The sequence below is a fragment of the Stegostoma tigrinum genome, chromosome 20 (assembly GCF_030684315.1).
Source record: "Stegostoma tigrinum isolate sSteTig4 chromosome 20, sSteTig4.hap1, whole genome shotgun sequence".
Lineage (NCBI taxonomy): Eukaryota > Metazoa > Chordata > Chondrichthyes > Orectolobiformes > Stegostomatidae > Stegostoma > Stegostoma tigrinum.
In genome coordinates, this window is record NC_081373.1 from 12,106,820 (window position 1) to 12,134,732 (window position 27,913).

At 42.3% G+C, this 27,913-nt stretch overlaps 1 protein-coding gene across 1 annotated transcript; it reads left to right on the forward strand.

The window, feature by feature from the left end:
• On the forward strand, positions 1-27,865 carry morn4 (MORN repeat containing 4). Its single transcript, XM_048551089.2, has 5 exons — positions 1-114; positions 6,997-7,071; positions 10,069-10,183; positions 20,111-20,220; positions 21,635-27,865. Exons 2-5 carry the CDS (start codon positions 7,005-7,007, stop codon positions 21,781-21,783), a joined length of 441 nt encoding a protein of 146 aa, XP_048407046.1. The 5' UTR covers positions 1-114; positions 6,997-7,004; the 3' UTR covers positions 21,784-27,865.
• Positions 27,866-27,913: the final 48 nt, after the last annotated feature.

Sequence of the window (27,913 nt, forward strand, 5' to 3'; positions counted from 1 at the left end):
TGGGGTCTGTGTCAGGAGGACATGTCTGACTCAGGCAGGGCCTGGGAGCTGAATATTCATCAATTTAAACCTGGCTCCCTGTTGCATGATCCACAGGCTGTTTAGCACTACAGGGTGAGTAGGCACTTTTTTTAAAAAAAGCTTTAAAAGAGTCCATTTTCAGCATCAGTGTTTCTTTTTGTTATTCTTTTCTGTCCCCCCCCCCCCCCCCCGAATTTGAATTCTCAGCTGGTAGGCCATTCAGATTTTTTCCTCCTGTACGTTATTGCTAAGTCCAAATTTATACTTGATTCACTTATTTCTACATCTGTGTTTTTAGTTTAAAAATAAGGACACTAGGCGTTTGCTGTTTGAGGGGATGTAAGTTGCCCATTTTTGATGAGCGAGATTGGATAATGAATGTTTGTTAGATATTTGGCTATGTAGGGCAGTGTATTATAAGCCTGATCATGTTCCTGACCAGACGTGTGCGTTCAAGTATTGACTTTCCAGAACAACCAATGAAAAGAAGTGATTTCTGCCTTCCCCCTTCTCCCACCTATTTTAATTCAGTGATGCTGAGGTCAGTTTCTCCCTAATCTCAGACCAGGGATGGAGGATGGCATCTTCCTTCTGTGCATATTCTGAGGTACCAATTGAGAGCCGGTGTATAGTTCTTTTCACTTCTGAGGTAAGTTTTTGGGTGCAATGCCAAATCTAGAGATCTGCGTATATAATATGAAAGATTATGTTACCAATGCCATACAGAGGGAGTGTTGTGATATTAGAGGTAACACCTTTCACATGTGACATTGAGAAGTAGAGCCAAGATGTCCTCAGCGGGTGTAAAAGATCCCATTCCACCAATTTACTCGAGCAGGGGAGTGTTCCCTGGTGCGCTGAGTCAATATTTATCCCTTCACCAACACCTAAAGCAAATGATCTAGATATTATCACTTTGTTTGTAAGAGCTTGCAGTGTGCTTTTGGCTGCCATGATTCACAACAATGACTACACTTCTAAATGGTATCACGTTGGCTGTGAAGCATTTAGTTATTCTGAAAGATGCCATAGCATCACAAGTTATTTTTCTAGTTGCTATGTGTAGTGGAATTGCATAAAGTTTGTTGACTGTTGTATTTAGTGATAAGAATGATTTGTTTTACCCACCCTTCCACCTCACGTTGTGTTGGCTGGTGAGTCTATAGATCTTCCAACGTTTGCTTTTAAAAGCTGTGTTGCAAAACAAAAGTCTTTGACATCCAGTCACCACAGTAGATGTTCCTTGTGATAGTATAGCCTAAGACTCTGAACAGTGCTGCATCATTGGCAGAGTTCTTTAGTTCAGTTTGCTTATCCTGGGAGCCAGAAAGAAAGACTTGCATTTATGCAGCACTTTTCACCACCCTGAAGGTACTGAAAGTACTTTGCAGCCAAGAAAGTACTTTTTGAACTTTGTGATGTAGAATTGTGATTGAAGAGTGTCTTCACGATCATTCAGCACTGAATTGTCTTTTGAGATACTTACGTTTTTAAAATTCATTCAGAATGTCAGAATTGCTGGCAAGGCCAACATTAATTGTTTATTTCCTTAAGTTATCTTCTCAAATGTAAATTAACAGCCATATATGCTGCCAGACCTGGGGTTATCCAGCACTTTATGTTTGTACTTGTATAGTGCTTTTGACATAACAAGGCATTCCAAAGAATTTCACAGCATTTTTAGAACAAAATATTCTGAGCCACATGAGAAAATATTTCCCAGAGAGAGAAATTTTAGGACATTTCTTAACATGTTATATACAGAAGGAGACAAATCAGGTGGCAAGTTAAAGAGGTTTAAGGAGGGAAATCCAAAACCTGGAGTCTTGGAAACTGGAAGGTGTGATCATCAACCATCTAGTGATTTTAAAGTTAGGGATACTTGTGGCCGAATTTGAGGAGCATAGATATTTTGGAAATAAATAGGCCACACCAGGTAAAGGCAGCTGGTTTCCTTCCTTAAAGGACATTAGGGAACCTCTTTTATTTTTTAACAACAGTCCCATAGTTTCCTGATCATCACAACTGAGATAATCTTGTTATTCCAGAATTTGAATGAATTCAATTCTGATTTGCAGTGATGGGATTTGAACTTGTGTCTCTGGATTAGTAGTCTGGGATTCTGTTAAGTTGTTCCCTGAACAGATTGAAGCATTCTGCCAAATGACTGACATGGCTAGAACTTTCTGACAAGCACCAAGATATCACCTGGCCACTGAGAAGGGCACTGCCTGTGAGATCCTTCATGTATGCCCAGACTCTGCACCACCACACGCTGCCCTCAAACTGGCTGCCGGGTGTTGGGTTGGGGGTAGAGACTGTCAGATATCTCCTTCTGGAACATGTTTTTACAAAGGAAATCTGGAGAAACATGCAGTAGTTTTTGTCAAGGTTCATCCTGAGCAGCTCTATGATGAAGGACTCTGTGTTCTACAGTCTGCTCCCTGGGACGCACAGAGATAAACAACGATTGCACCTGGAAGACTATCGATTTGGTGAAAGATGCTCTTTCATCTGCTTGAGACTTGCTAGCCCTTCCAGAGCAAGGAGTTGACCCTGAGCGAGTGTTGCAGACTATACGTTCCAAGGTCTCCGACTGTGTGCTGATGGATGCACAAAAGCTTTGGGCAGCTACCGCCAATGTGCCATGGGGAATCACCATTGTCTAAAGGATTTCTGTTAAAGTTAAGTGGGGGTCCATATGGTTGTAGGACCCTCCAGATGCCTCAAGTATATATAAATATAGTCTTGTACAAGTATGACGTGCCTTTGGGTTGTTTGTTGGATAGAGTCAAACTCCAATGTTTGTTTGTTTCTTCATGTGAACCAAACTGCTTCAGTGATTATGTATGTGCATAACAATATTTTTTGAATAAAGTATATTATTGAAACAAAAAGTGTCTGGGTTTCAGTGGGTTACCATTCCTTTAAGTATTTTGTGTGCTTCCTTCCTGGCCACTAGAACCAGATCTTTGAGTTACTTATCCAAATAAGGAGAAATTTCTTCACCCAGAGAGCAGTGATCCTCTCTTCCGCAGAAAGCAGTTGAGGCCAAAACATTGAATGTCTCAAGAAGGAATTAGATATGGTTCTTAGGACTAAAGGGGCCAAAGATTTTGGGGAGAAAGTGGGAACAGGGTTCTGTGTTGGATGATCAGACATGATCCTGTTGAATGCTGGAGGGCTGAATGGCCTACTCCTATTTTCCCTGTTTCATTCAGTTGGCATAAATTGGTGACTGGGTGATGTAAGCAGATTTGATGATGACCACGCAAAAGGGAAATGGATCACTGATTGCAAGGGGAAAAATTGCAAGAAATTACAGTTGGAAAGCACCAAACAGTGGAAATAATTTGACAGTTCTTACAAAGAACTGATGTGGGCCTCCCTTCCATGCTGTAGAATTCAATGAAATGTAGAAAATGTTTCAGGTAAAAGAGGTCATCCTATCCTTGCTTGGGTGAGAACACGTTTCCTGTGGGCATTCACCAGTCCTGCCAGCATATTGTGCCGAAAATGCACCACAGCTCACACAGAGCCCTGATCTATCCCCTGTCCCTCAACTTTCCTATCAAGCCACACACCATCCTATTTCGCTGTTCTCCAAGTGTCACTGGATCAAATTCCTGGAATTCCCTGACAGCATTGTGGTCTTCATGCCCGAAATGAACTGTAGCAGTTCAAAAAAGCAGCTCGCCACCACTTTCTTGACAGTAATTAGGAACAGATAATAAAATAAATCAATGACTATTTATTAATAATGATTCCTTGTCACTTGTACTCTACAAAGAACAACACAGTAAAATACATTGAAAAGCTTGAACTGTTGAGACAATCCAGCGTCATTTTGAATAGATGAAAAATAAAAAGATGTAGCTGAAAAAAAGATCTGTCTTTGTTCCGCTGACCAGAGCTGGCTCACCAATGACATCTGTGCTGCCTGTGTGAATCCCTGCCACCTGCGCCAAATCCCACCAACATCAGAGTCGTCATTCTTCAGGCGCCATCACTTTGCCATCGGGCCCACCTTGCCAATGGGGTGCCACTGCCAGGTCCTGTGCAGGACCTACACTCGCCCCGCAATCAGGAGCCCCTGGCTCTGCTGCTACTGCTACTTTTGCCAATAACCAGCAGTCCCCATTCAAGGCCTACCAAAACCAGGAATCCCTGGTCCCACTTCAAGCAGCTGTCTCGCCGATGCCTGGAGTCCCCACTACAGACTTGCCACAACCAGGAGTTCCTGACCCACTGCCAGGCCAGGCTGTTGCCCCACCAAGAGCCCCACTGTAGCCACCCTCCTCCACGATGTCACCTTGTCTGCTGTTGTTGACTGAAACAAGATGAACCAAAAAAAAAGGCCAAAAAGGGTAAAGAAGGAAAGAAGAAAGCGTCTGGTCTGGAGAAGACAGGATCAGGAGCCCGAAGACAGACTGCCTACCTTGCTATCTTATTTGACTTACTCTTCTAGTACAAAGCCCTTTGATTTTATTTTTTAAATTCTGGCCATATCCACATACGCTGTACCTCTTTCTTTATCTTTAATGTGGGAAACTGATTGAATATACTGTCGATTTGCACCACAGAGATGTGGTGTGACACAGATTTGTGATTCTGGTGCAGATTCACCACAATAATTTACAAAATTCTCCCTCTATAATCTGGGGTGTCAAAAAACAAAACAAGAAATGGGCTATACCAAACTGGAGCATGCCTCTGTCCTCTTATGTCTGTCCACATGGTTGTGTTTTAAGGGCATGTGTAAAACATTTTGTAAACCCTTTTCTCATCTATTGTTGTGAGAATGTTTGCACAGAAGATGTTTTGTTACGTGTTCACAGCTGGAAAGAGGGTTTTTTATTATCAGTGAAAAAGATATAGTGACTACCAAAACGTCAACCTTCCCATTCCTCTGCTGCTTGGACTGCTGTGTTCATGCAGCTCCACGCTTCTGTTATCTCGGATTCTCCAGCATCTGCAGTTCCCATTATCATTGATCATAGAATCACCACTACAGGACAGAAAGAATCCATTCAGCCCATTGAGTCTGTACCAACCCTCCAAGCAGCATCCCACCCAGACTCAGGCCCCTACATTATTCCTGTAACCCTGCATTTGCCATGGCCAGTCCACCTAAGCTGAACATCTTTGGCTTCTGTTGGAAACCCATGCAGACACAGGGAGAACATACAACTCTACACAGTCACTCAAGGCTGCAATTGAACCTGGGTCTCTGCTGGTACTGTGGGGCAGCAGTGCCAACCACTGAACCACCTTGCTGTCCTTCAAAGTGACTCTGAAACATAAAGCTAAATAGATATCAATAAATGTGAAGAACTTGCTCAAGATGAGAAATCCTGATGACAGCCTCTTTGTGAGAGCACCTCGTACCGTCAGATTCCTCACATTGCTAAGGAATCTCTGAGGAATAGGTGAGGAATTCTCGGTTTGAAAAGGAGGCACTATTCAGTCTGCAACAAAGATTTCAACGTCATCACAGAATTCTCTGCAGAAAATGAGGTGATGTTCTGATTTAGTAGGAACTGCAGATGCTGGAGAATCTGAGATAACAAGGTGTGGAGCTGGATGAACACAGCAGGCCAAGCAGCATCAAAGGAGCAGGAAAGCTGACGTTTTGAGCCTAGACCCTTCTTCGGCAATCAGAAATCTTCAGAAACCTTTCTGAGGAAGGGTCTAGGCCCGAAATGTCAGCTTTCCTGCTCCTTTGATGCTGCTTGCCCTGCTGTGTTCATCCAGCTCTACACCTTTTTATCTCTGATGTTCTGATTATTTTCTTTGATTTGCCAGGATAAGTGATTGAACATTTAGAATATCCTGAGGACACACAAAATGCTTTATGAATACGATTTTTTTTCCAAGCAGCTTTGCTGAGCGTTATGGAGAACAGAGCTCCCTCAAGTGATAAGCAGGTGGAAATGCAGTGTTTGAACTTATTTTAAACCCATGGGTCCTATAACACTAAGTTCACGGTGACAGCCGTAATGTATATCTTGATTCTCAAATTCAATTAATCCTTTTACAATACATTTTCTTCGACAGCACCTTCCAAACCTGTGACTTTTACCACCTATAAAGATAAGGATCGCAGATACGTGGGAACACCACCACCTACAAGTTTCCCTCCAGGCCACATACCACCCTGACTTGGACTATATTGCCATTTCTTCAGTGTTGCCACATCAAAAATCATGGAACTCTGCCCCACCACCAGCACCGCAGACTGCGTTGTGGATATCTCTACATCACATGGACTGCAGCTGTTCAAAAAGACAGGTCACCATCACTATGCTGTCCAGGGATAGACAATGACATCCTTCTCCCACTTTTAAATTCTTCTCCAGCCCTGACCAAACGTCCCAAAACCTGGCACCAAGCTTGCAGTACAATCATCTGGACTCTCACTCTCCACCGCAGAGAACAGTGTCAATTCTTCTCACTGCACTATCCCCTACTCCCACTCCACTTTTATTGCTCCCCTCAGTTGAATGGCATCTAGTACACTGTACCATGATCAGTTACCTCATCTGCCCTCATGGTCTTCCCTACAGGCTGAGAAGTCCTGAAATCTGTTGGACAACCACTTGACCCTATGACTGACCAAATCAGAAGACCATTCCAAATGGGCGTGACTGTCCTTTTGTACAAATTATCCAAATAACTATTCCTCCACCCGAGTGTGTCATCAACACCGTCACAATGGATTCTGCCCTGATGTGTTTCATAAAGGCAACTAGTGATGTGTAATGTATGCTGAATTTGATCTTTCTTTTAAGAACTGCGTGGTCACCAGAATTGGTTTTATATTTGAAATTTTCAACTCTTCAAACCATGACAGTTGAGGCCAGTTTGTTGCTTTCCTGCTACTGACCATGCTGAGAGCAGAATAGACTGTGAGTTGGGTGTGGATCTTAAACCTGGTTACTCACAAGAATGGCTTTCTTTTTCCCCTCCCGTTAGATTGGAGTATGACGCTGATTAAAGGAACTTTCACCTACTCCAGTGGTGAGGAGTATCACGGGGAATGGAAAGAGGGTGAGTCACCTTTTCTTACTCTGCTATCGTACAGCCTACAAGGTGTGATAGAGCTATTTATCCAGATGCGGTGGATAATCCCCTGTTATGTTACTCAGGTCCCAGGGATGTTGACACATGTGTACAATACCTTTTTTAATTGGCAAATGACCTGAAATGCATCAGGGGTTAAAAGGAGTGAGTGAATTCTGAAAATATAGCAAGACGGTCAAAGATTAGGGGTGTTGTGGAGGGTGCTGCTGAGGGGTTTGGCTGTAGGGGTAGGGTTTATGTGGCAAATTCACAAAACCCCAGTCAAATGACCAGAAGACATGGGATCAGGGATAGTATTAGAGAAATTACAAGATTGAGATAAAAGATCAAAGACAGACAACTGGGACTATTTTAGTTTGGGAACTTGGTCGGCGTGGTGTGTTTGGATTGAAGGGTCTGTTTCCATGCTGTATGAATCGATAAGGAAAATTAAGTATGGCCACGTTGAAGTTGCAGACTTGCGTAATGCCTTTCAAATCTACCCAACCTGTACGTCTTTGGACCGTAGGAGGAATCTGGAGCACCTGATGGAAAGCCACACAGACACGAAGAACATGCAACTCCAAACAGTCACTCGAGCTAATCAAGTACTTTACAAAATCTAACACTTCTGCAGTGTAGGAAATTGGGCAGTCAGAGTTTTCATAGGAAGTTCCCATAAACTCAAGTTAAATAGATAAATGGGTAACCTATTTCAGTTAAGTTGTTTTGAGGGTTGGCCAGGACAATTGGGAGAACTCCCCTGCTCTTCAAAAATTGTTTCCAAAAGGACAAATGGTGTATCAGATTGACACTTTGTGTAAGTGCGAAGCTTCCTCAATAGCATACCAGAGTGTCTAAGCCACAACCAACATATCGGGATGCGACCAGGATTATAACTCCATTTGTATAATGTGCATTGCATTGCATTATGAAGTGACAATTCAACACAATTCACTTTGAGCCACTGCAATGTCGAAGGCCATGTCCATAGTTATTCCCTTTAATGGTGCAATTTTGACTGATCTACTGTAGTAATGTTGAATAGGCTTTTTGATAATGCATCTGTAAAGGATAGAAACTATCTGAGATGGAGAATTTGGATAATTCTAAGCAGGGAGGGATGCAAGGAAAAGTAATTTCACCCAAAGGGTTGTGGGAACCTGGAACTCTCTGCCTTTAAGAATGGGAGAAGAAAAAACCAATATAATGCTTAAGAAGTATTTAGAGGTGAACTTGTGATGCTGAAGCATGAAAGGATATGGGTCATGTACTGAAAAATAGTTTAGATTAGATTAGATTCCCTACAGTGTGGAAACAAGCCCTTCGGCCCAACAAGTCCACACCGTCCCTTGGAGCATCCCACCCAGACCCATCCCCCTGAATACTACGGGAAATTTCCCATGGCCAATCCACCTAGTTTGCACATCTTTGGACTGTGGGAGGAAACCCACGCAGACACAGGGAGAATGTGCAAACTCCACACAGACAGTCACCCAAGGCTGGAATCGAACCCGGGTCCCTGGCGCTGTGAGGCTGCAGTGCTAACCACTGAGCCACCGTGCCACTTTTAGTGCTTGCTTTTGATTGATACAGACTCTGTGGGCCAAACAGCCTTTTTCTATGCTGTAGACCTCTATGACTGATGAAAACTACTGCATCAATTGCATTTATATAGCACCATAATTAAATTTCCAAAGTTCTTCAAAGGAACATTATGAAACAAAATTTGATATTCAGCCACTTTTAATGCTGGAACCTACGATCATGAACTTGGTCTAATGAATTGGGTTTTAAGGAGGATCATCGTTGGATAGGTGAGGTATAGGATGGAATTCCATATTTGCCAGTTAGGTAACTGAAGGCATGGCCTTCAGTTCTGGAGCAATGAAAACCAGAATTGGAGGAGATGAGAGATCTTGTGAAATACTTTGCATGCCACATCTATCTCATTCATCCATCCATTCTAAGGAAGGGTCACTGTACCTGGAATGTTAATTCTGATTTCTCTTCACAGATGCTGCCAGGCCCTGCTGAGCTTTTCCAGCAATTTCAGTTTTTGTAAGGCTGTATGATTAGACAATGTTCCATACATAGGAGTGAGGCCTAAAAGCGATTTGAGCCTGAGGTTAATTTTAAAATCAAGGTGTTGTTTAACCAAACACCACTGCAAGTCAACAAGCACAGGAATGATGGATGAATAAGATATGTGTGACATGCAAAGTATAATTGCTTAAGTTCTTTTCCCATCCTACACAGTGATTGATCCCATTTGGTGAAATGTGTCTCACAGCAATAACTAGGTTGTTGTGGAGAGGCGAGGGACATGTTTTGTGGGCTCTTGTGTTCAGCTGTCACCGTTGACTATCTTTGCTTGCCATTTCCTCCCTTGGCCCATCTTCTTTCCTGAAGGCTGTTACGTCTGGATGTAACTGCTGTAGGCATGAAGAACACCCTTCAGTAATTCAGCCAAATGTATCAGCATGAAGCTGAGCAGCTGGCATTAGGACATAATCTGCACTGCCACAGCCAGCGTTTCAACATGATTCACTTGTCCATAGTCTTCTAGGTGGTAGAGGGCACAGACTGGGAAGGTGGTACAGAAGCCTTGGTAAGTTGCTGCAGAGCTGTCTTGGATGTGGTACACACTGCTGCTTTGTACATCAGGGTTGGTGAGTGAATATTATTTAAGGTGTTGGATTCAATGACCATGCCAACATTGACCGTTTGATTGACAATGTCAATCTCCTTGAGTGCAGTAGCAGCTGCACCTATCCAAACGTATTCCGTCACATTCCTGACGGGCTATGGATGGCCTTTTGGGGTCATTGTGGTACGAACCAAATGCTGTCCCACTTAAGGTCAGCACTCAAAAGGTTTGAAGCTGGTGAGATCCAGGCATGGCTGTTCACCCCATTAAGTGACCCAGCGAGTGTTGACTGAACTGTCATTTACACTGTAACCTTGACCCTTCTATTCTATCAGGTCGCCGTCACGGGATTGGGCAGCTGAGGTTTGCTGACGGCAGCAACTACGTGGGCCAGTTTGAAAATGGCCTGTTCAGTGGCCGTGGAACACTGGTCTTCTCTGACGGCTCAAGGTAAGCCAGAGTCCAATTATAGATCATGTCCCTATACTTTAGGCAGCACAGTCCAGGCAGAAGACTCAGAAAACACAGTTGGCTTCCTGGCTGTGCCAGCAAATATCAAGTAATAAATGAATTAGCTTGAATTTACACATCACTTTTCATGACCTCAGGCAGTCCAAAAGCAATTTACAGCAAATAAAATACCCTTTCAAGTGTAGTTGTTGGAACGTAGGAATGATGGAACTTATTTTGAGCATATCAGGATCCCACAAATACAAAGTGATGATGATGAGATCATCTATTTTGAACTGTTGGTTGTGGGATAAATTACATGCAGAACTCTGCTGCTGCTCTTAAAGCTCTATATAGGATCTTTTATATGCATATGAGTGAGCCTCATTTGAAAAGGTGGATTAGGACCAGTGCTTATTTTTATAATTTAATTATGCCCCTGTAATTTATGTTTATTTCATCAGAAGCTGTCTAGAGCTAGCCAGTGCTTGTTTTGGATAAACATCGTTGCAATAACTGACGAGACTACCAAACTGACGTTATGATCTGACCAGTTACAATAACTTTGCCTTTTTTAATATTAAAGCAAGAGATCCAAGGTCCTTAATGAAGAGAATAAACATAGAAACATGAAACAGTACAGCACATGAACAGAGCCTTTGGCCCACCACGTCTGTGCTGACCATGATGCCTTTCTGAACTAATCCCATTTGTCTCAACATGGTTTGTGTCCCTCTAATCCCTGCCTGTTTGTGTCTGTCTATCTTTCTTAAACGTTGCTATTGTATCTGCTTCTACCACCTCCCCTGGCAATGCTTTCCATTCACCTACCACCCTCTGCATTTAAAACAAAACTTATTTTGTACATCTCCTTTAAACTTTCTGCGTCTCATCTCAAACATGTTCCCCCTATTAATTGACATTTTGACCCTGGAAAAAGGACTCTAACTATTCATTCTATTGGTGGCTGTCGTAATTTTATATACTTCTGTTAGGTTGCCCTTCAATGTCCAATGCTCTAGCAAAAAAAAATCCAAGTTGTCCAACCACTTGTTATAGCTAATACATTACAATTCAGGAAACATCCTGGTAAGTCTCTCTTGCAACCTCTCCAAAACCTCCAAACCCTTCCTATGGTTTGATGACCAGAACTGCACACAATACTCCAAATGTTGCCTTACTGAAGTTTTATACAGCTGCAACATAACTTATCAACTTTATACTCTATTCCCTGACAAATGAAGACAAACCCATCAGTACAACTTCTTTACCATCTTATTTACTTAGCTGCCACTTTTACAGGGATCCGTGGACTTGCACCCCAAGATCCCTCTGTGTATCAATCCTTTTAAGGGCCCTGCCATTAACCGTGTGCTTTCTTCTTGCATTTGACTTGCCAAAATGCATCATAGAACATAGAACATTACAGCACAATACAGGACCTTCAGCCCTCGATGTTGTGCCAACCTGTCATACCGATCTCAAGCCCATCTAACCTACACTATTCCATGTACATCCATATGCTTATCAAATGACAACTTAAATATACCTAAAGTTGGCAAATCTACCAGAGTTTTGTACAGCTTCACCATAACCTCTTGGTTCCGGAACTCGATCCCTCTATTAATAAAAGCTAAAACACTGTATGCCTTCTTAACAGCCCTGTCAACCTGGGTGGCAACTTTCAAGGATCTGTGTACATGGACACCGAGATCTCTCTGCTCATCTACACTACCAAGAATCTTACCATTAGCCCAGTACTTTGCCTTCCGGTTACTCCTACCAAAGTGCATCACCTCACACTTGTCTGCATTAAACTCCATTTGCCACCTCTCAGCCCAGCTCTGCAGCTTATCTATGTCTCTCTGCAACCTACAGCATCCTTCGTCACTATCCACAACTCCACCGACCTTAGTGTCGTCTGCAAATTTACTAACCCATCCTTCTACGCCCTCATCCAGGTCATTTATAAAAATGACAAACAGCAGTGGACCCAACACCGACCCTTGCGGTACACCACTAGTAACTGGTCTCCAGGATGAACATTTCCCATCAGCTACCATCCTCTGTCTTCTTTCAGCAAGCCAATTTCCAATCCAAACTGCTATATCTCCCACAATTCCATTCCTCCGCATTTTGTACAATAGCCTATTGTGGGGAACCTTATTGAACGCCTTGCTGAAATCCATATACACCACATCAACCGGTTTACTCTCATCTACCTGTTTGGTCACCTTCTCAAATAACTCAATAAGGTTTGTGAGGCACGACCTTCCCTTCACAAAACCGTGCTGACTATCCCTAATCAATTTATTCTTTTCTAGATGATTATAAATCCTATCCCTTATAACCTTTTCCAACACTTTACCAACAACTGAGGTAAGGCTCACTGGTCTATAATTACCAGGGTTGTCTCTACTCCCCTTCTTGAACAGGGGAACCACATTTGCTGTCCTCCAGTTATCTGGCACTATTCCTGTAGACAATGACGAGTTAAAGATCAATGCCAAAGGCTCGGCAATCTCCTCCCTGGCTTCCCAGAGGATCCTAGGATAAATCCCATCCGGCCCAGGGGACTTATCTATCTTTACCCTCTATAGGATTTCTAATACCTCTTCCTTGTGAACCTCAATCCCACCTAGTCTAGTAGCCTGTATCTCAGTATTCTCCTCGACAACATTGTCGTTTTCTAGAGTGAATACTGTTGAAAAATATTCATTTAGTGCTTCCCCTATCTCATCTGACTCCACACACAACTTACCACTACTATCCTTGATTGGGCCTAATCTTTCTTTTGTCATTCTTTTATTCCTTAAATACCTATTAGAAAGCCTTAGGGTTTACCCTGATCCTATCCGCCAACAACTTCTCATGTCTCCTCCTGGCTCTTCTGAGCTCTCTCTTTAGGTCTTTCCTGGCTACCTCGTAGCCCTCAAGCACCCTAACTGAGCCTTCACATCTCATCCTAGCATAAGCCGCCTTCCTCCTCGTGACCAGAGATTCCACCTCCTTCATAAACCACGGCTCCCGCGCTCTACAGCTTCCTCCCTGCCTGACAGGTACATACTTATCTAGGACGCACAGGAGGTTTTCCTTGAATAAGCTCCACATTTCTAATGTGCCCATCCCCTGCAGTTTCCTTCCCCATCCTATGGTCCCTAAATCTTGCCTAATCTCATCGTAATTGCCTTTTCTCCCAGCTATAACTCTTGCCCAGTGGTATACACCTATCCCTTTCCATCACTAAAGTAAACATAACAGAATTGTGATCGCTATCACCAAAGTGCTCACCGACTTCCAAATCTAACACCTGGCCAGGCTCATTACCCAGTACCAAATCTAATGTGACTTCGCCCCTTGTTGGCCTGACATACTGTGTCAGGAAGCCCACCTGCACACACTGGACAAAAACTGACCCATCTATAGTACTCGAACTATAGTGTTCCCAGTCAATGTTCGGAAAGTTGAAGTCCCCCATGACAACTACCCTGTCTCTCTCGCTCCTATGGAGAATCATCTTTGCTATCCCTTCCTATACATCTCTGGAACTATTCAGAGGCCTATAGAAAACTCCCAACAGGGTAACCCCTCCTTTCCTGTTTCTAACCTCAGCCCATACCACCTCAGTTGACAAGTCCCCAAACATCCTTTCTGCAACTGTCATACTGTCCTTGACCAACAATGCCACACCTTCCCCCCCCCCCGCCCTTTTTATTAACCATCTTCTCTGTTCTTACTGAAACATCTAAATCCCGGAACCTGCAACAACCATTCCTGTCCCTGCTCTATCCATGTCTCCGAAATGACCACAACATCGAAGTCCCATCTAATACTTGTCTACAATTAAACAGCATCTGCCATTTCTTTGCTCAACCATCTATATCCTATTGCATCCTTTTGCCAATCTTCCCCACTGTCCACAACTCCACCAACCTTTGTATTATCTGCAAATTTACTACTCAGACCACCTACATTTTCATTCAAATCACAAATAACAGAGGTCCCAGCATTGATCCTAATGGAACGTCCATAAGCCTTCAGGACTTTTCTTGAGGTGCAACTCCAACAATTAGCTGCCTAGTAATTGTTAAAATTCGTCACCTTTTAAAACAGAGCCATTCAACTGCTTTTGATTTCACACTGTGTCCCTTAGGACCCACGTGGGTCCTGTTTACTTCCCAGCAGTACCAGAGATCAAAATTAATTTTTCTCTTTCAAGAGGTATTCTTGAGATTTTCTGAAGGACTATCTCTTAATTTTCAGGGACGAGCTTTTAGTTTTGGGGGCTTTTTTAAGTTCTCTCTAAGTCATTTATAGATGATGTTGTCACGTAGTAACAATACCTTTTGCATTTGTGTTAACACGTTTACACTCAAAAGCAGAATTAAATTAATTTATCAACTCTCCATTAAAGTTAAAGCTACAACACGATTCTTAGTAGTGTACATTAGCAGAGAGATCTCGGTGTCTATGTACACAGATCCTTGAAAGTTGCCACCCAGGTTGACAGGGCTGTTAAGAAGGCATACAGTGTTTTAGCTTTTATTAATAGAGGGATCGAGTTCCGGAACCAAGAGGTTATGTTGAAGCTGTACAAAACTCTGGTGCGGCCGCACTTGGAGTATTGTGTCCAGTTCTGGTCACCGCATTAGAAGAAGGATGTGGAAGCTTTGGAAAGGGTGCAGAGGAGATTTACTAGGATGTTGCCTGGTATGGAGGGAGGGTCTTATGAGGAAAGGCTGAGGGACTTGAGGCTGTTTTCATTAGAGAGAAGAAGGTTGACAGGTGACTTAATTGAAACATATAAAATAATCGGAGGGTTAGATAGGGTGGATAGGGAGAGCCTTTTTCCGAGGATGGTGACGGTGAGCACGAGGGGGCATAGCTTTAAATTGAGGGGTGAAAGATATAGGACAGATGTCAGAGGTAGTTTCTTTACTCAGAGTAGTAAGGGAATGGAACACTTTGCCTGCAACGGTAGTAGATTTGCCAACTTTAGGTACATTTAAGTCGTCATTGGATAAGCATATGGACGTACGTGGAATAGTGTAGGTTAGATGGGCTTGAGATCGGTGTGACAGGTCGGCACAACATCGAGGGCCGAAGGGCCTGTACTGTGCTGTAATGTTCTATGTTCTATGTTCTAACACGCAAGGAAATCATTAATTTTCTGAACTCCGCACTATTTTAATTGGTCCAAAGTATCAGGTTTAAGTTAACAAATGTTATTTTTTTCAAAATAACTGCGGCACTTCAACACATGAAAATCTATCATCCTAAGCATACTTTCTACAGAATATTAAGGTCACAGCTACTGCTCACAGCTGGAACATTTTAATCAGGCAGTTACTGTATCTCCGTTTTCAATTTCAGATTTAAATTTAATAATTCAGTGTTTATTACAATAGGATCCATTACACTTTTTTTCCAAAGTGTATTAAGAAAAAAACACGTTTTTCCAAACATATTTGAATTTAAGCTACCCTAAGCTTGAGATTCTACATTGCCGTGCAAAGAATTCATTATCTTGGTGATTTGAAATTTCCTTGGATCCAGTTAGTTTAGTATTCCTCTCACTGTTTTAAAACTGTTCTGTCTCTCCATTGCAGCTTCGTTCTCTCCCCACATTTCCCTCTTGTAGCTGTCTCCTGCTTCAACTATTCCCTCCTCTAGCCCCACCTGTATCCAAAGCAGACAGAATTTCTGCGTTGTCCGAAGGCCACCCTGGCAAAAATCCTTGCATCCTAGCTAACGTCAGCTCTCAAACTTTTTTGCCTCACTGCAGCATCTCTGTATGGCTCCAGTTCTCACCCATGCAGACCTCTGTTCCTGGCTCCTGATGTAGGGTGCTGCCTGGTGCCTCACTCAGCTTCCCAAACTGTTCACCGCTCCTCCAATCACAAGGTTTGCTGTTGGTAAGATCAAAATGACTGGTGAACCTGTCAGTAACAAGCACTGAAGAGACTCTGCTGTCATTCAAGAGGCACCTTCTCACCATTTCATTGTGCTCAATATACATGAGAGACATTTCACTGAGTGAGTAAATTTCTCCAGGCAATATGGGGAGTAATCCCTGCATCAAACTGTGCATGCTTGCTGTTTAGCTGTACAGTAAATGTAGCACCGCCTAGCCAACCTACCTACCTCTCTCTCTCTCGTACTCGCTGTAACCTCTTCAGTGCACCTCAAACTGTCCTGAGTGACCTATTGACCATCCTGTACTAAGTCCTTCGGATTGTTGGCTTCTGAACTTAATTCTTTTTGGAAGCACTTTTTTTAATAACATCTCTGTAGTGTTCAAAGTGAGTTGGTATTCCCTTTCATACCTCTATCAGTAATGGGTAGTCCATCTCACTGCTGAGGTAACAATTGGCTGTGTCTGTGTTGTCATTCCCCCTATTGCCAGTAGGTGCTGCTGCACTGCATAGTACAGTTTTGAACAGTAAGTGCATCCTGTGTGCTGGATGAAGGGTCCAGGCCCGAAACGTCAGCTTTTGTGCTCCTGAGATGCTGCTTGGCCTGCTGTGTTCATCCAGCCTCACATTTTATTGTCCTGTGTGCTGGGCTCTATTTGGGCACAAATTTTGCATCAGTTATCTTCCAGTGGCATCAAGATGGACTTGCTTTTATACCTCTGTGCTAAGTGCCTTACGGCTATTTGTGAGTCGTGGAAACTGTATAAGAAATCCAGCAGCACATTTGTGCACAACTAACCCCCACAAAACAATAAGCATACAACCAGACCGTTTGGTTGTTAGTGGTGTTGTTTGACCGTGATAATTAGAAGATCTTCTGAATGGCAAACTAAAGCCCAATCTGGTAAGCATGGGAAGGCAATGGCATAGTGGTTTTGTCACTGGAATAGTAATCCAGAAACCCAGCTAATTTTCTGGTTTCAAGTGGTGACCTCACTTCAAATCCCACGGCAGATACTGGAATTTGAACTGAATAAAAATCTGGAATTAAATATCTAATAATGACTATGTAACTGTTGTCAGTGTGGTTTTAAAAAAAAAGCCAGTTGGCTCACTAATGTCCTCTGAGGGAAAGAAAACTGCTGGTCCAGCCTCCATGTGACTCCAGACCCATGACAATGTAGTTGACTGTTAAATGCCCTCAAACAACTGAGCAAAGCTCTTGATTCAGGTGCAACTAGATATGGCCAATAAATGCTGCCCCAGTCAGTGAGACCTGCGTTCTGTGGATGCATTTTTTAAAAAGCAAGTGAGTTCATGCCAGGCAGAGAAAACTTCAATTGATGTTAATTTCACTGTCACAAATTCTGGACTTAATTAACTTACATTTTAAATTTTGCCAGCTGCCATGGTGGGGCTCTGGGTCAGTAGTCCAGTGACATTACTATATTACTACCCTCCTTCTAATTCCCCCTCTCCCACCATTACAGTAACTCCAATTGTGAATTCAGTAGAAACTTCTTTACCCAGAGAATGCTGGTAATGTGATTGAGATATGAGATCACATATGCCATGTGATGCATGGCATAGCCTAATTTAGGAGGAAGCTGGATAAGTACAACAGCAGGAGAGAAATAAAACAAAACATATTGATAGGATAAGATGAAATAGGACGGGGAGATCTTTGTACAGATCATAAACACTGAGGTCAACCAGTTGAGCTGAATGGTCGATTTCTGTGCTATAATTCTTATGTAGTTTTTAACAGTCACGACGTACTGGAGTAATGCACTGGAAATCAAACCCCACTATTCCTGGAGTCATCACAGAAGTTAAAGTTTTTAAAAGAATTGCACAAAATCCCCAAACTACCTGATTTTCTGACCTGAATTGTTACAATGAATGGACAGTTTTTGTAGCAAATCACTGTTTATTACAGGTACAGCACTAAATTGAGTAAATGCTACAAATTAAAGGTCTACGCCTGTATCAACAGAAAAAAAGACATAAACAGGGATAAACAGTACATAGGCAGAGGAAATATTGGGAAAACGTTTTTGCAGTCTTTGTTCCCAACTTCTGTTGGGCTGGTGTTGCTGTTCTGAAGGTTTCTCCTTGACCTTCGTATTTCTGAATGCTTCTGCTGCTTTGCAAAAGACATGATGTGGCTGGTTCACTTATGGGATGTCTGTGACTTATCCACTTTGAATTCTGGATGAAGGAACTGGGTGCATTCTGGCGAGTTTGCCGATGATACGAAGATAGGTGAACAGGCAGGCAGTACTGAGGAGGCGGGGAGGCTGTAGAAAGATTTAGACAGTTTAGGAGAGTAGTCCAGGAAATGACTGATGAAATTCAACTTGAGCAAATGCGAGGTCTTGCATGTTGGAAAAAAGAATACAGGCATGGACTATTTTCTAAATGGTGAGAAAATTCATAAAGCAGAAGTACAAAGGGATCTGGGAGTGTTGGTCCATGATTCTCTAAAGGTTATCTTGCAGGTAGAGTCTGTGATTAAGAAGGCAAATGTAATGTTGTCGTTTATCTCAAGATGGTTGGAATATAAAAGCAGCGTTGTGCTTCTGGACTTTATAAAGCTCTAGTTAGGCCCCATTTAGAATACTGTGTCCAATTTTGGGCCCCACACCTCGGGAAGGACATACTGGTGCTGGAGCGTGTCCAGCGGAGATTCACATGGATGATCCCTGGAATGTTAGGTTTAACGTACGATGAACGGCTGAGGATCCTGGGATTGTATTCATTAGAGTTTAGAAGGTTGGGAGGAGATTTAATCGAAACTTACAAGGTAATGTATGGCTTAGAAAGGGTAGATGCTGGAAGGTTGTTGCCGTTAGGCAGGGAGACTAGGACCCCTTAGAATTAGAGGGGGTAAATTTAAAACAGAAATGAGGAGACATTTCTTCAGCCAGAGAGTGGTGGGCCTGTGGAATTCATTGCCACGGAGCGCAGTGGAGGCCGAGATGTTAAATGCCTTCAAGGCGGAGATTGATAAATTCTTGATCTCACAAGGAATTAAGGGCTACGGGGAGAGTGCAGGGAAGTGGACTTGAAATGCCCATCAGCCATGATTAAATGGCGGAGTGGACTCGATGGGCCAAACGGCAGTACTTCCACTCCTATGTCTTATGGTCTTATGAATTCAGCATGTGAAGCTGCTATCGAGGGAAAGATAAACTGATTTTCTTCAGATTTAAGGTGGATTACTGCAGGGAACTGGCAGTGAGCGAGTGCATTTTGGCTGCTGTAGGTCTGTTAGTTTCTCTTCTGGTTTGACCAAACTTCTTTCCGTTTTACACTCGGTGTAACTGGTTCAGCTAGCTGACATCCAATTGCATGGTTATTGGCAGGCAGAGGACCTTTATCATTGATACAGGGGCTTCCCAATTTACGAACATCTGACTTGCAAGCACTCATACTTACAACATGATACCACACATGGTTTTAATATTCAAGACCTGACATATGAACATTTCCTGAATTTATAAACGGCTGCTTTCCACTGTTCTGCATTGTGTTCCGACTTGGGAACAAACCCCAGAATGGAACCCATTCATAACCAGGGAACTGCCTGCAAATAGTTCTTAGTCCAATCAGCTTTAAAAAACCCATTGGCCCCAGTTCATCTCTACATTGTTGGAACCCACAGCTACAGAAACTGTTCACAGTACACATCAAATTACTTACTTTCATACAGCCATCCCTATAAATTATTGGTTTTCAAAACAGTTCTTTCTCATTTTAGTCCACCATTTTACAAAGCCCAAACATAAGAAGATGCAGTCTTTACAATACATAATGGGCTGGTGGAGGTGTGGAATGAAGGAACACAACCTGACTGTTGCACTGTAATAACATGTAGCAAAGGTACTTTGCTTTACAAAGATACTTTACAAAAGTCATTGCCAATGAATAGCTTAAGAAGGGAGAGTGATGAAGCAGCTGTCCACCTCTGCCCTTTCTAATGTTCACTATTATTGGTTTCTGTTGTCAGATATGAGGGTGAGTTTGTTCAGGGGAAGTTCCAAGGAGTTGGTGTCTTCACTCGATGTGATGGGATGAAGTTTGAAGGAGAATTTAAAAATGGACGTGTTGAAGGATATGGTAAGGAGTGACCTACTCCATTAACTATTTGAGCTATGTTGGAAAATACATTTGAGTAAAGGAGGCCCCGTTCAACCCAATTCAATCTAACACAAGTGGAAACAAAAAAATGCTGGAAATAGCACATCAAGTTATAGCTTCAAAAAAAACCAGTTAATAACAAGGAGAGAGAAATTTCTACATTTTAAAAGCATTAAGGGGAATGGGGACACTGCTGGAATATGGCACCAAGATACTATTAAATGGTGGATCAGGTTTGAAAGGCCAAATGGCCTACTCCCGCTCTCAGTTTCTATGTTGTTATTTCCGGCCAGTGATCCATCAGTTCTGATGAATGGTTGTCATTGACCTGAAACATTACTTCTTTCACTCTCCTTAGATGCTGTTGAGTATTAGCTGAGTATTTCCAGCAATTTTTTCTCTTTTAGTTCGGATTTCTAGTATCTACGGTATTTTAAATAGTTGTCTTCACTAGTGTAGTGATTTTGCATCAGCCTTCCAATTATGATCTTTTGGGGTTAGAATATTTTCCATTTGCTTTCTGATACTCATATAAAGCAGTGCCCCAGTGGGTGGCAGGTTCCTTGTTCAAGAAGCAATGACAGGATTTCCTGTGTTCTTTTGGAGTTCTAGACAATATCGCGTCTGCACTGGTCAAAGCTGCTATCTGTCTCAATCCCATTTCCTAGCACTTGACCCTAGCCTCGTATGCCTTGGCATTGCAAGTGTTCTTCTAAATCATACTTAAATGCTACAGGAGTTTCTGTCTCTACCACCCTGACAAGCAGAGAGCTCCAGATTCTCACCACCCTGTGGATGAAAAAGCTTTTCCTCACATCTGCTCTAAACCTTCTGCCCCTTACTTTAAATCTATACTACCGCGCCCCCCCCCACCCACCCAGTCGTTGATCCTTCCACCAAGGGGAAAAGTTTCTGCCTGTGTACTTCTTCTGTGCCCTTCATAATTTTATATACCTCAATCATGTCCCTTCTCAATCTTCTCTGCTCTAAGGAGGACAATCCCAGGCTGTGCAATCTCATTTCTTTGCTGGTAGAATGTGAAACAAGGAAATATGACCTTGAAAATCAGATGAGTTATTCAGGAGTCAACTTGGGAAGCAATTCTTTGTGCATTGGTGATGAAGTGTGGAAAAAAAAAGTAGTTGCTAGCCCAGTTAATGCTCTTAAATCTGAAATCAATAGCGTGTTCTTTTTGTTCATTCAAGAGTTAAGTAATATGGAGTGTGGGATACAGATCAACTATGACGTTAATGAATGGTGGAACAGAATTGAGAGCTGAATAGCCTCTTCCTGTTCCTATGATGCTAAGCTGCAGGATTTTAATCAATTTTTAAACCTTGTGCCTGCATGTTTGCGTTTAGTAATTGACATTCTTTGTCTGCCTTCCTCTCAGGACTGTTGATGTTTCCAGATGGTTCGCACGGGCACCCACGAAATGAAGGCATCTTTGAGAACAACAGGCTGTCTAAACGGGAGAAGTGTCAAGCTGTGATCCAGAGAGCACAAGCGAGTGCGAAAAGTGCACGGGCTCTCTCCCTCTAACCAGTTATCTGTGCTTAAAATCAATTAACGGTTTATCCTGGCTGCGTGGGAGAATGCAGAAATACTGTGTTTGCATTCAGAACCGTTGAATTCCAAATTGTGATGATGTTGTGGTCTCGCTTTCGTTTCCATCCCAGCCTGGATAACAGTATCCTGGACAGCCCAGCACATTTGGGAATGGATTTCATTTGCTGGCTTCCCAATCTGGAGCTCCGGCTCTTGAAGTCTCGCTGTCAGGAGGAAGACTTAAACTACTGGCCACTGGTATCTTGCCCACCCCCAAAATGCAGATTGCAAAGTGTATTAGCTGCAGTCTGGGCCGGGGGCAGGAGTGTGATGAGTCAAGAGAACGGGGTTTTGGAATTGACTAAAGGAAGATTTCCCTTAAGATGTCCCAGAGTACTTCATATCTCTGACTTGATGGTGACCCACCACAGCTCCCGCAGAAAGGATCATAATCCAACACCTGGAAGTCTCTGACAGCTTGGTTTTGTCAATTAAGACACCTTCTGTGACACTGCAGTTCCAGGATTGCTCCTGACCACTCCTCCCCTTCCAACTCCCCAAACAAACATAGAAAACTCACTGATTAGTTGAAGATTCAATCGTTGGAATTGTTCAAAATTGCGAAACATTAGGGGAAAAAATAATTCCCCTGGCAGTACAGACTTGATGGACTGAAGGTCCCCTTCTCTACTCTATTTTTCAATAATTCTATGAGGGTGACTAACCAGAAACCAATTAGCAAAAGAGCCAGATGGAGACAAGTGGTATTTATTCTCTCAGCAAACTGCTGAGATCTGGAATTCTATACTAGTATTAACTTTCTGGGAATTATGCATATATACTCGAAGGCAAAGGATTTGTGAGGCTCTGCAGAAATGAGAGTGAAGTTCAGTGATTGGATAGCTCTTTCAGAAAGACAGTGCAGGCACAAATGGCTGAAAGAGTCACTGATTATGTCATGATTGCCTGATTGAGATCAGCTTATCCCATTAATCAAGGGCAACAACCATCTTCACAATATAACATCTTATCTCCCAGTGTTTGGTTATGTGTGGGCTGTGTCGGTATGAATCATAGAGCCTTTCTTGTGACAGCGGGCAAAGTTTAAACTCTTCCCATCCCTGGCCATATTTGAAGTTGCTGCTGCTTGCATCTCTCTGGCATTCTAATTTTGGATTATCCAACAGGCATCATTAAGAGCAGGCCATTCCAAATATCCATCAGATGTGAGAAACCTGTCAAAAATATAGAATGGAATCTCCAGGCTTGATGGGAAGACTGCATTCTGAGTTAAGGTTTGGGATTTCAGCTGTTACTTCCACATCCTAGCTGCATTCATTCATTCATTCATCCTAACTATCCATTCCAGCTGTTATTTTCCTCTGCCACTGGCTTATTTACATTTTTCTCTGCCTTCTGTCCATTAAGGTTGCCCTTTGCAACCTTGTTCCTGTGCCCTCTTGTCCTTTTACAGTGGCATTCCTAAAATCTTGGACAGATGTCTCAAACACCTCAGTAATGCATCAACTGAATCTTCAGTTCAGTGAGCACACTTTGTGTGTGTGTCTTGCCTTCTTAGATTGCAATGCCTTTCAACCTCCAACCCCAGGTTTTTTTTATGTTAACCAAACTTAAACCAGAGGGGTCAGTTTTGAATCTGTTTCACCCTTCAACCCACCCTGAAACTTCTGACAAAAGTGAACATAGGAAGTATAGTTAGTAAGTTTGCAGATGATACCAAAATTGGAGGTGTAGTTTACAGTGAAGAAGATTATCTCGGAGCACAATGGCATCTTGATCAGATGGGCCAGTGGGCCAAGGAGTGATAGATGGAGTTTGATTTAGATAAATGTGAGGTGCTGCAATTTGGAAAGGCAAATCAGGGCAGGACTTATACACTTAATTGTAAGGTCCTGGAGAGTATTACTGAACAGAGACCTTGGGGTGCAGGTTCATAATTCCTTGTAAGCGGAGGTGCAGATAGATAGGATAGTATTTTGCCTTTATTGTTGATTGCATTGAGTATAGGAGTTGGGAGGTCATGTTGCAGCTGATAGGACGTTTCTGAGGCCACTGTTGGAATATTGCACGCAATTCTAGTCTCCCTGCTATTGGAAGGATGGTGCGAAACTTGGAAGGAAAAGATTTATAAGGATGTTGCCAGGGTTGGAGTGTTTGAGCTGTTGGGAGAGGCTGAATAGGCTGGGGCTATTGTCCGTGAAGCATCAGAAGCTGAGGGGTGACCTTATAGAGGCTTATAAAATCATGAGGCACTTGGACAGGGTAAATAAACAAGGTGTTTTCCTCGGGCTGGAGGAATCCAAAATTAGACAGCATAGGTTTAAAGTGAGGGGGAAAGATTTCAAAGGGATCTAAGGAGCATCTCTTTCACGCTGAGGGTGGTGCATGAATGGAATGAGCTGCCAGAGGAAGTGGTGGGGGCTGGTACAATAGCAACATTTAAAAGGCAGCTGGATGGGCACATGCATATGACAGGTTTAGAGGGATATAGGCCAAATGGAACTAGATTTATTTAGAATTTCTGGTCGGCTTGGACGATTGGAGCGAGGGCCTGTTTCTTTGCTGTACATCTCTATGACCCTATGTTTTGTAGTTGTGTGTTTTGAAAACTTACCAGTGATACGAATTTGAGCTTGTGTGATTGTCAACGTTATTCATTGAGCTTTGAATATTCAACATGTTGGGAAGTTGCTGCATGGTGGTCCAGAGGGAAACAGTGAAAGGAGAATGGTACCCTCAGTATTAAGCATGGCTGCCACCCTCAGTGATACCACTTGTTCACATCTGCCTGATTTATTCGTGTGCTTATTGGATCCTCACTGAGCTCTACGGTAAAGTCCTTTAAATATTATTTTCAGAGGAAATATCTTGGATGAAATGAAAACTCACATGGAACCCATCAAAGAAGAAAGCACTTCATGTTCAGTGTCCTCATTTGAGCTATCTCTTTCAGAAAAATAATCTTGTTATTAGTTTGAAAATAAAAACAGATTTAACAAAATAAGATGAAAGATTTTGTCCCTCAAAATCAAATCCAAACTCCTACCCCTTAACGTGCATTGTAACAAAGAGCAAAGTGGCTTTTTCAACCATCACATAAAACTTAATTATTGAATTAAATACATATATCCTCATTTCAAGAACAATCAAGTCTGCATAAACCATATCCCAAAACAATCCTAACCCAAAGTTTGGAATTCCAAAGGACTAAAGTCCACATCTCTCTGTACAACATAATCTCCTCTCCACTTAGGACAGCCATGTCTGAACATCCATTCCATGTAGTAGAAGCCAACTTCTAGATTCCATGGTAAAGATATCACACCTGGGTCCAATATGTTGTGGCTCAGTCCTCTGCATTGCTGCTTAGTATTTAGTAATCCCCCCACTGGTACAATTACTGAGGACCAGTTGTTCATTTGGTACTGCCAGATGCAGCTAAACAACTGCCAGGATTCAGCATCATCTCAAGACGTGATTTTGTTTCCGATTTGTCACAATGTTTGCATAATGCCTTGCAGCAGTCAGCCTACTGAGCAAGACTGTTTTATTTACATTGGAATATAAGAAGAGGAGGCCATTAAGCCTGATCAGATTCTAATTTGTGACCTGACTCCACATCACTTAATAACTTTGGTTAACAAATGATCTGCAGATCTTAAATTTATAATCAACACTTGATCCAGTACTCGCTGCTGTTTGTGGAAGAATTCTCTGTTGAAGCTTGCTGTGTTGACTGACCAGAATTGCACTGGCCCTTGACCCTGAACCATTTCAGTGATTTCAATGGTGTTCAAAGAACAAGATGAAATTGAACAGAAAGCCTTCAGTATTCTTTGGTTCTGATGAGCCTGAGCTGAAACATCAACCAGTTCCTCTGTTGAATGTTAGTGGACTCTGCTCTGCATTTCCTGTGCTTTTTCTTTCATTGTGTGCACAGTGTTGTAACTGGTCTTTTCTAACCTGCTTTTATTTTTATTTTAATTGCCTTATGCCTTATCTTGCCTTTTATTGTCAATTTAAATGGCGTCTCGTACTAGACCATGCAGGATTGGACTAGTAACAGCTGCACCTGTGGAGAAACCTCCTACCTCGCTTAAGATGGGGAGATTCAGTTAATGAGCAAGACCCTGCCTGCACTCCACTGTGAGTCCCTCAACTTAATAACACTGGAGTATTAAGGACTAAATAGGTGCTTACTTCCATGCTGCCCACTTGCAACACTCCATCCATGCTCCTGTGTTTCTTGTGGAGAAAGAGGACTCCTTTAACCAGTTTGCCGAAAGCTCATCCCAAATTGTTTCACCTCTGCTCCTTTTATAGTTAAGGGGAGGCTCAAAGCCTGCCAAGGAGGAGTTGGGGTAGAATTGAGCCTGGGGAAGTTTCAGTGAAGGAAGGAGAGAAAGTCAAATGCCTTAAATATGAATATAAGTGCTGTGTTGTTCTGGGTGCGAATGTATTTCAGTGCGATATAATTCAGAAAGCAGTCCTGCATCTCATTTTAAAACATACCTGATCCTTTTTAAAGCAGGCTATAATGACATGAAAATTTAAGAGAAATGAATTTAGCAAATTGATTGGAACAAAAACAGAAGTTGCTGGAAAAGCTCAACCGATCTGGCAGCATCATTGAAGAAAAAAATAAGAGTTAACGCTCTGGGTCTGGTGACCCTTCCTCAGAAGTGATTGTCAGTTTTTTAATTTTAAGTAATGTTGATTTGCTGGCTGCTGTGCTTTTGTGCCTTTTTTTTGCACATGATACAGGGAAGCGTAAAAGGGACAGGTGTGTGAAAAGATTAGCTCTGAATTCAGAGGATTTCACTCTGAAACACACTTTAAGAAACTATATAATTTGTAATATAATGAATAATTTGAGACATGGCATGTGGTGAGTGTAGTATTACATGGAAGGGGGTGGGTGTTAGTTGGGGATGAGATTGCTGTGGATCCCAAAGCTAAATGTCACCAGGGGCTTTCCTCGCCATATGTCTTGTTCTCCAGCACACCCAATGATGCAGACTAACTCCTATGATTTATCAATATCTCATTGTATCAAGTTGGTAGGAGGTGAACTAGATGGAATTTGGTCTTGTTTGCATATTCCTGTGAAGATCAAATGTGTGACTCCTTTATCATTGTGATGGAAAACTTAAGCTAGTAAAATGGTCACACAATTACATGTCAGATGGTACTTCAAGCTTTACCATCTTGGTGCCGCTCCAAACCTTACCCTTCCGTTTGATTGCAAAAATTGTTGCCTGCTATTATTTCCTTCTGTTGGAAGATCCCAGGTTTGCTCAGGGCTCTGAGTTGTGTGTTCTAGTTGGTCTCTTTGGCACTTGAGATCATGTATAACTTTATATATTACCCTATCCACAACTCCCTCCATTAGTTGACCTCGTTTTCGTTTTTCTTTTTTCCCCTTGCTTTTGCTTGTGCTGTCTCTCTCCCTTCTGTTAATGTACAGGTACTTTGTATGAAGCAGAAAATACAAATGCTTTGTGACATTACCCCATCACCCTACCAGCTAATTTGGGTCCACCCTATCCCCTCAGTTTCAAAATCAAGATTTGGCCAGTGCCATCTCAGGAGTTGAAGACTCACTAATAAGATCATTCATATGCTGCTGTGACAATTTGTAATGAATGAAGTATTATGCTAATGTATTACTATGCTTTGTGTTACTTTTCTAAAAGGGCTGGACTCTTAAGCTTTTTTTTCAAGTGGTCACAGTTCCTGTTTTAGCCCAAGTGTCCCAGTCTAATGTGAAACAGGCAGGAAGTCTTATTAGCTATAATTGTTAAGAGTTCAAGTTAATTGCAGTGTAATTCGAAGTGAAACATGGTGCTTTCTCATTACTTGTTTACTTACTTTCATGCCTTCAGTATCCATGAGGAATTGATGGATTTTCTTGCACATATTTAACTGATGGACTAAAATCTATCATGGAAATGTATTAATATTCTTATATATGCTGCCTCTTCTCTCCCCCAGTCTTATTTTTCAAGTGCAATTAAATGTGATCACAAATTGGCTTGTCCAAATAATGCAATAAATGTGGTATCTATAACTGCTTATTCTTTCTTGATTTCTCATGTTTTTT

Coding starts and splice junctions, on each gene's coding strand:
- morn4 (XM_048551089.2), top strand. CDS start 7,005: ATGACGCTGATTAAAGGAACTTTCACCTACTCCAGTGGTGAGGAGTAT. Junction 7,072..10,068: donor TCACGGGGAATGGAAAGAGG/GTGAGTCACCTT, acceptor CTATTCTATCAG/GTCGCCGTCACGGGATTGGG. Junction 10,184..20,110: donor GTCTTCTCTGACGGCTCAAG/GTAAGCCAGAGT, acceptor TTCTGTTGTCAG/ATATGAGGGTGAGTTTGTTC.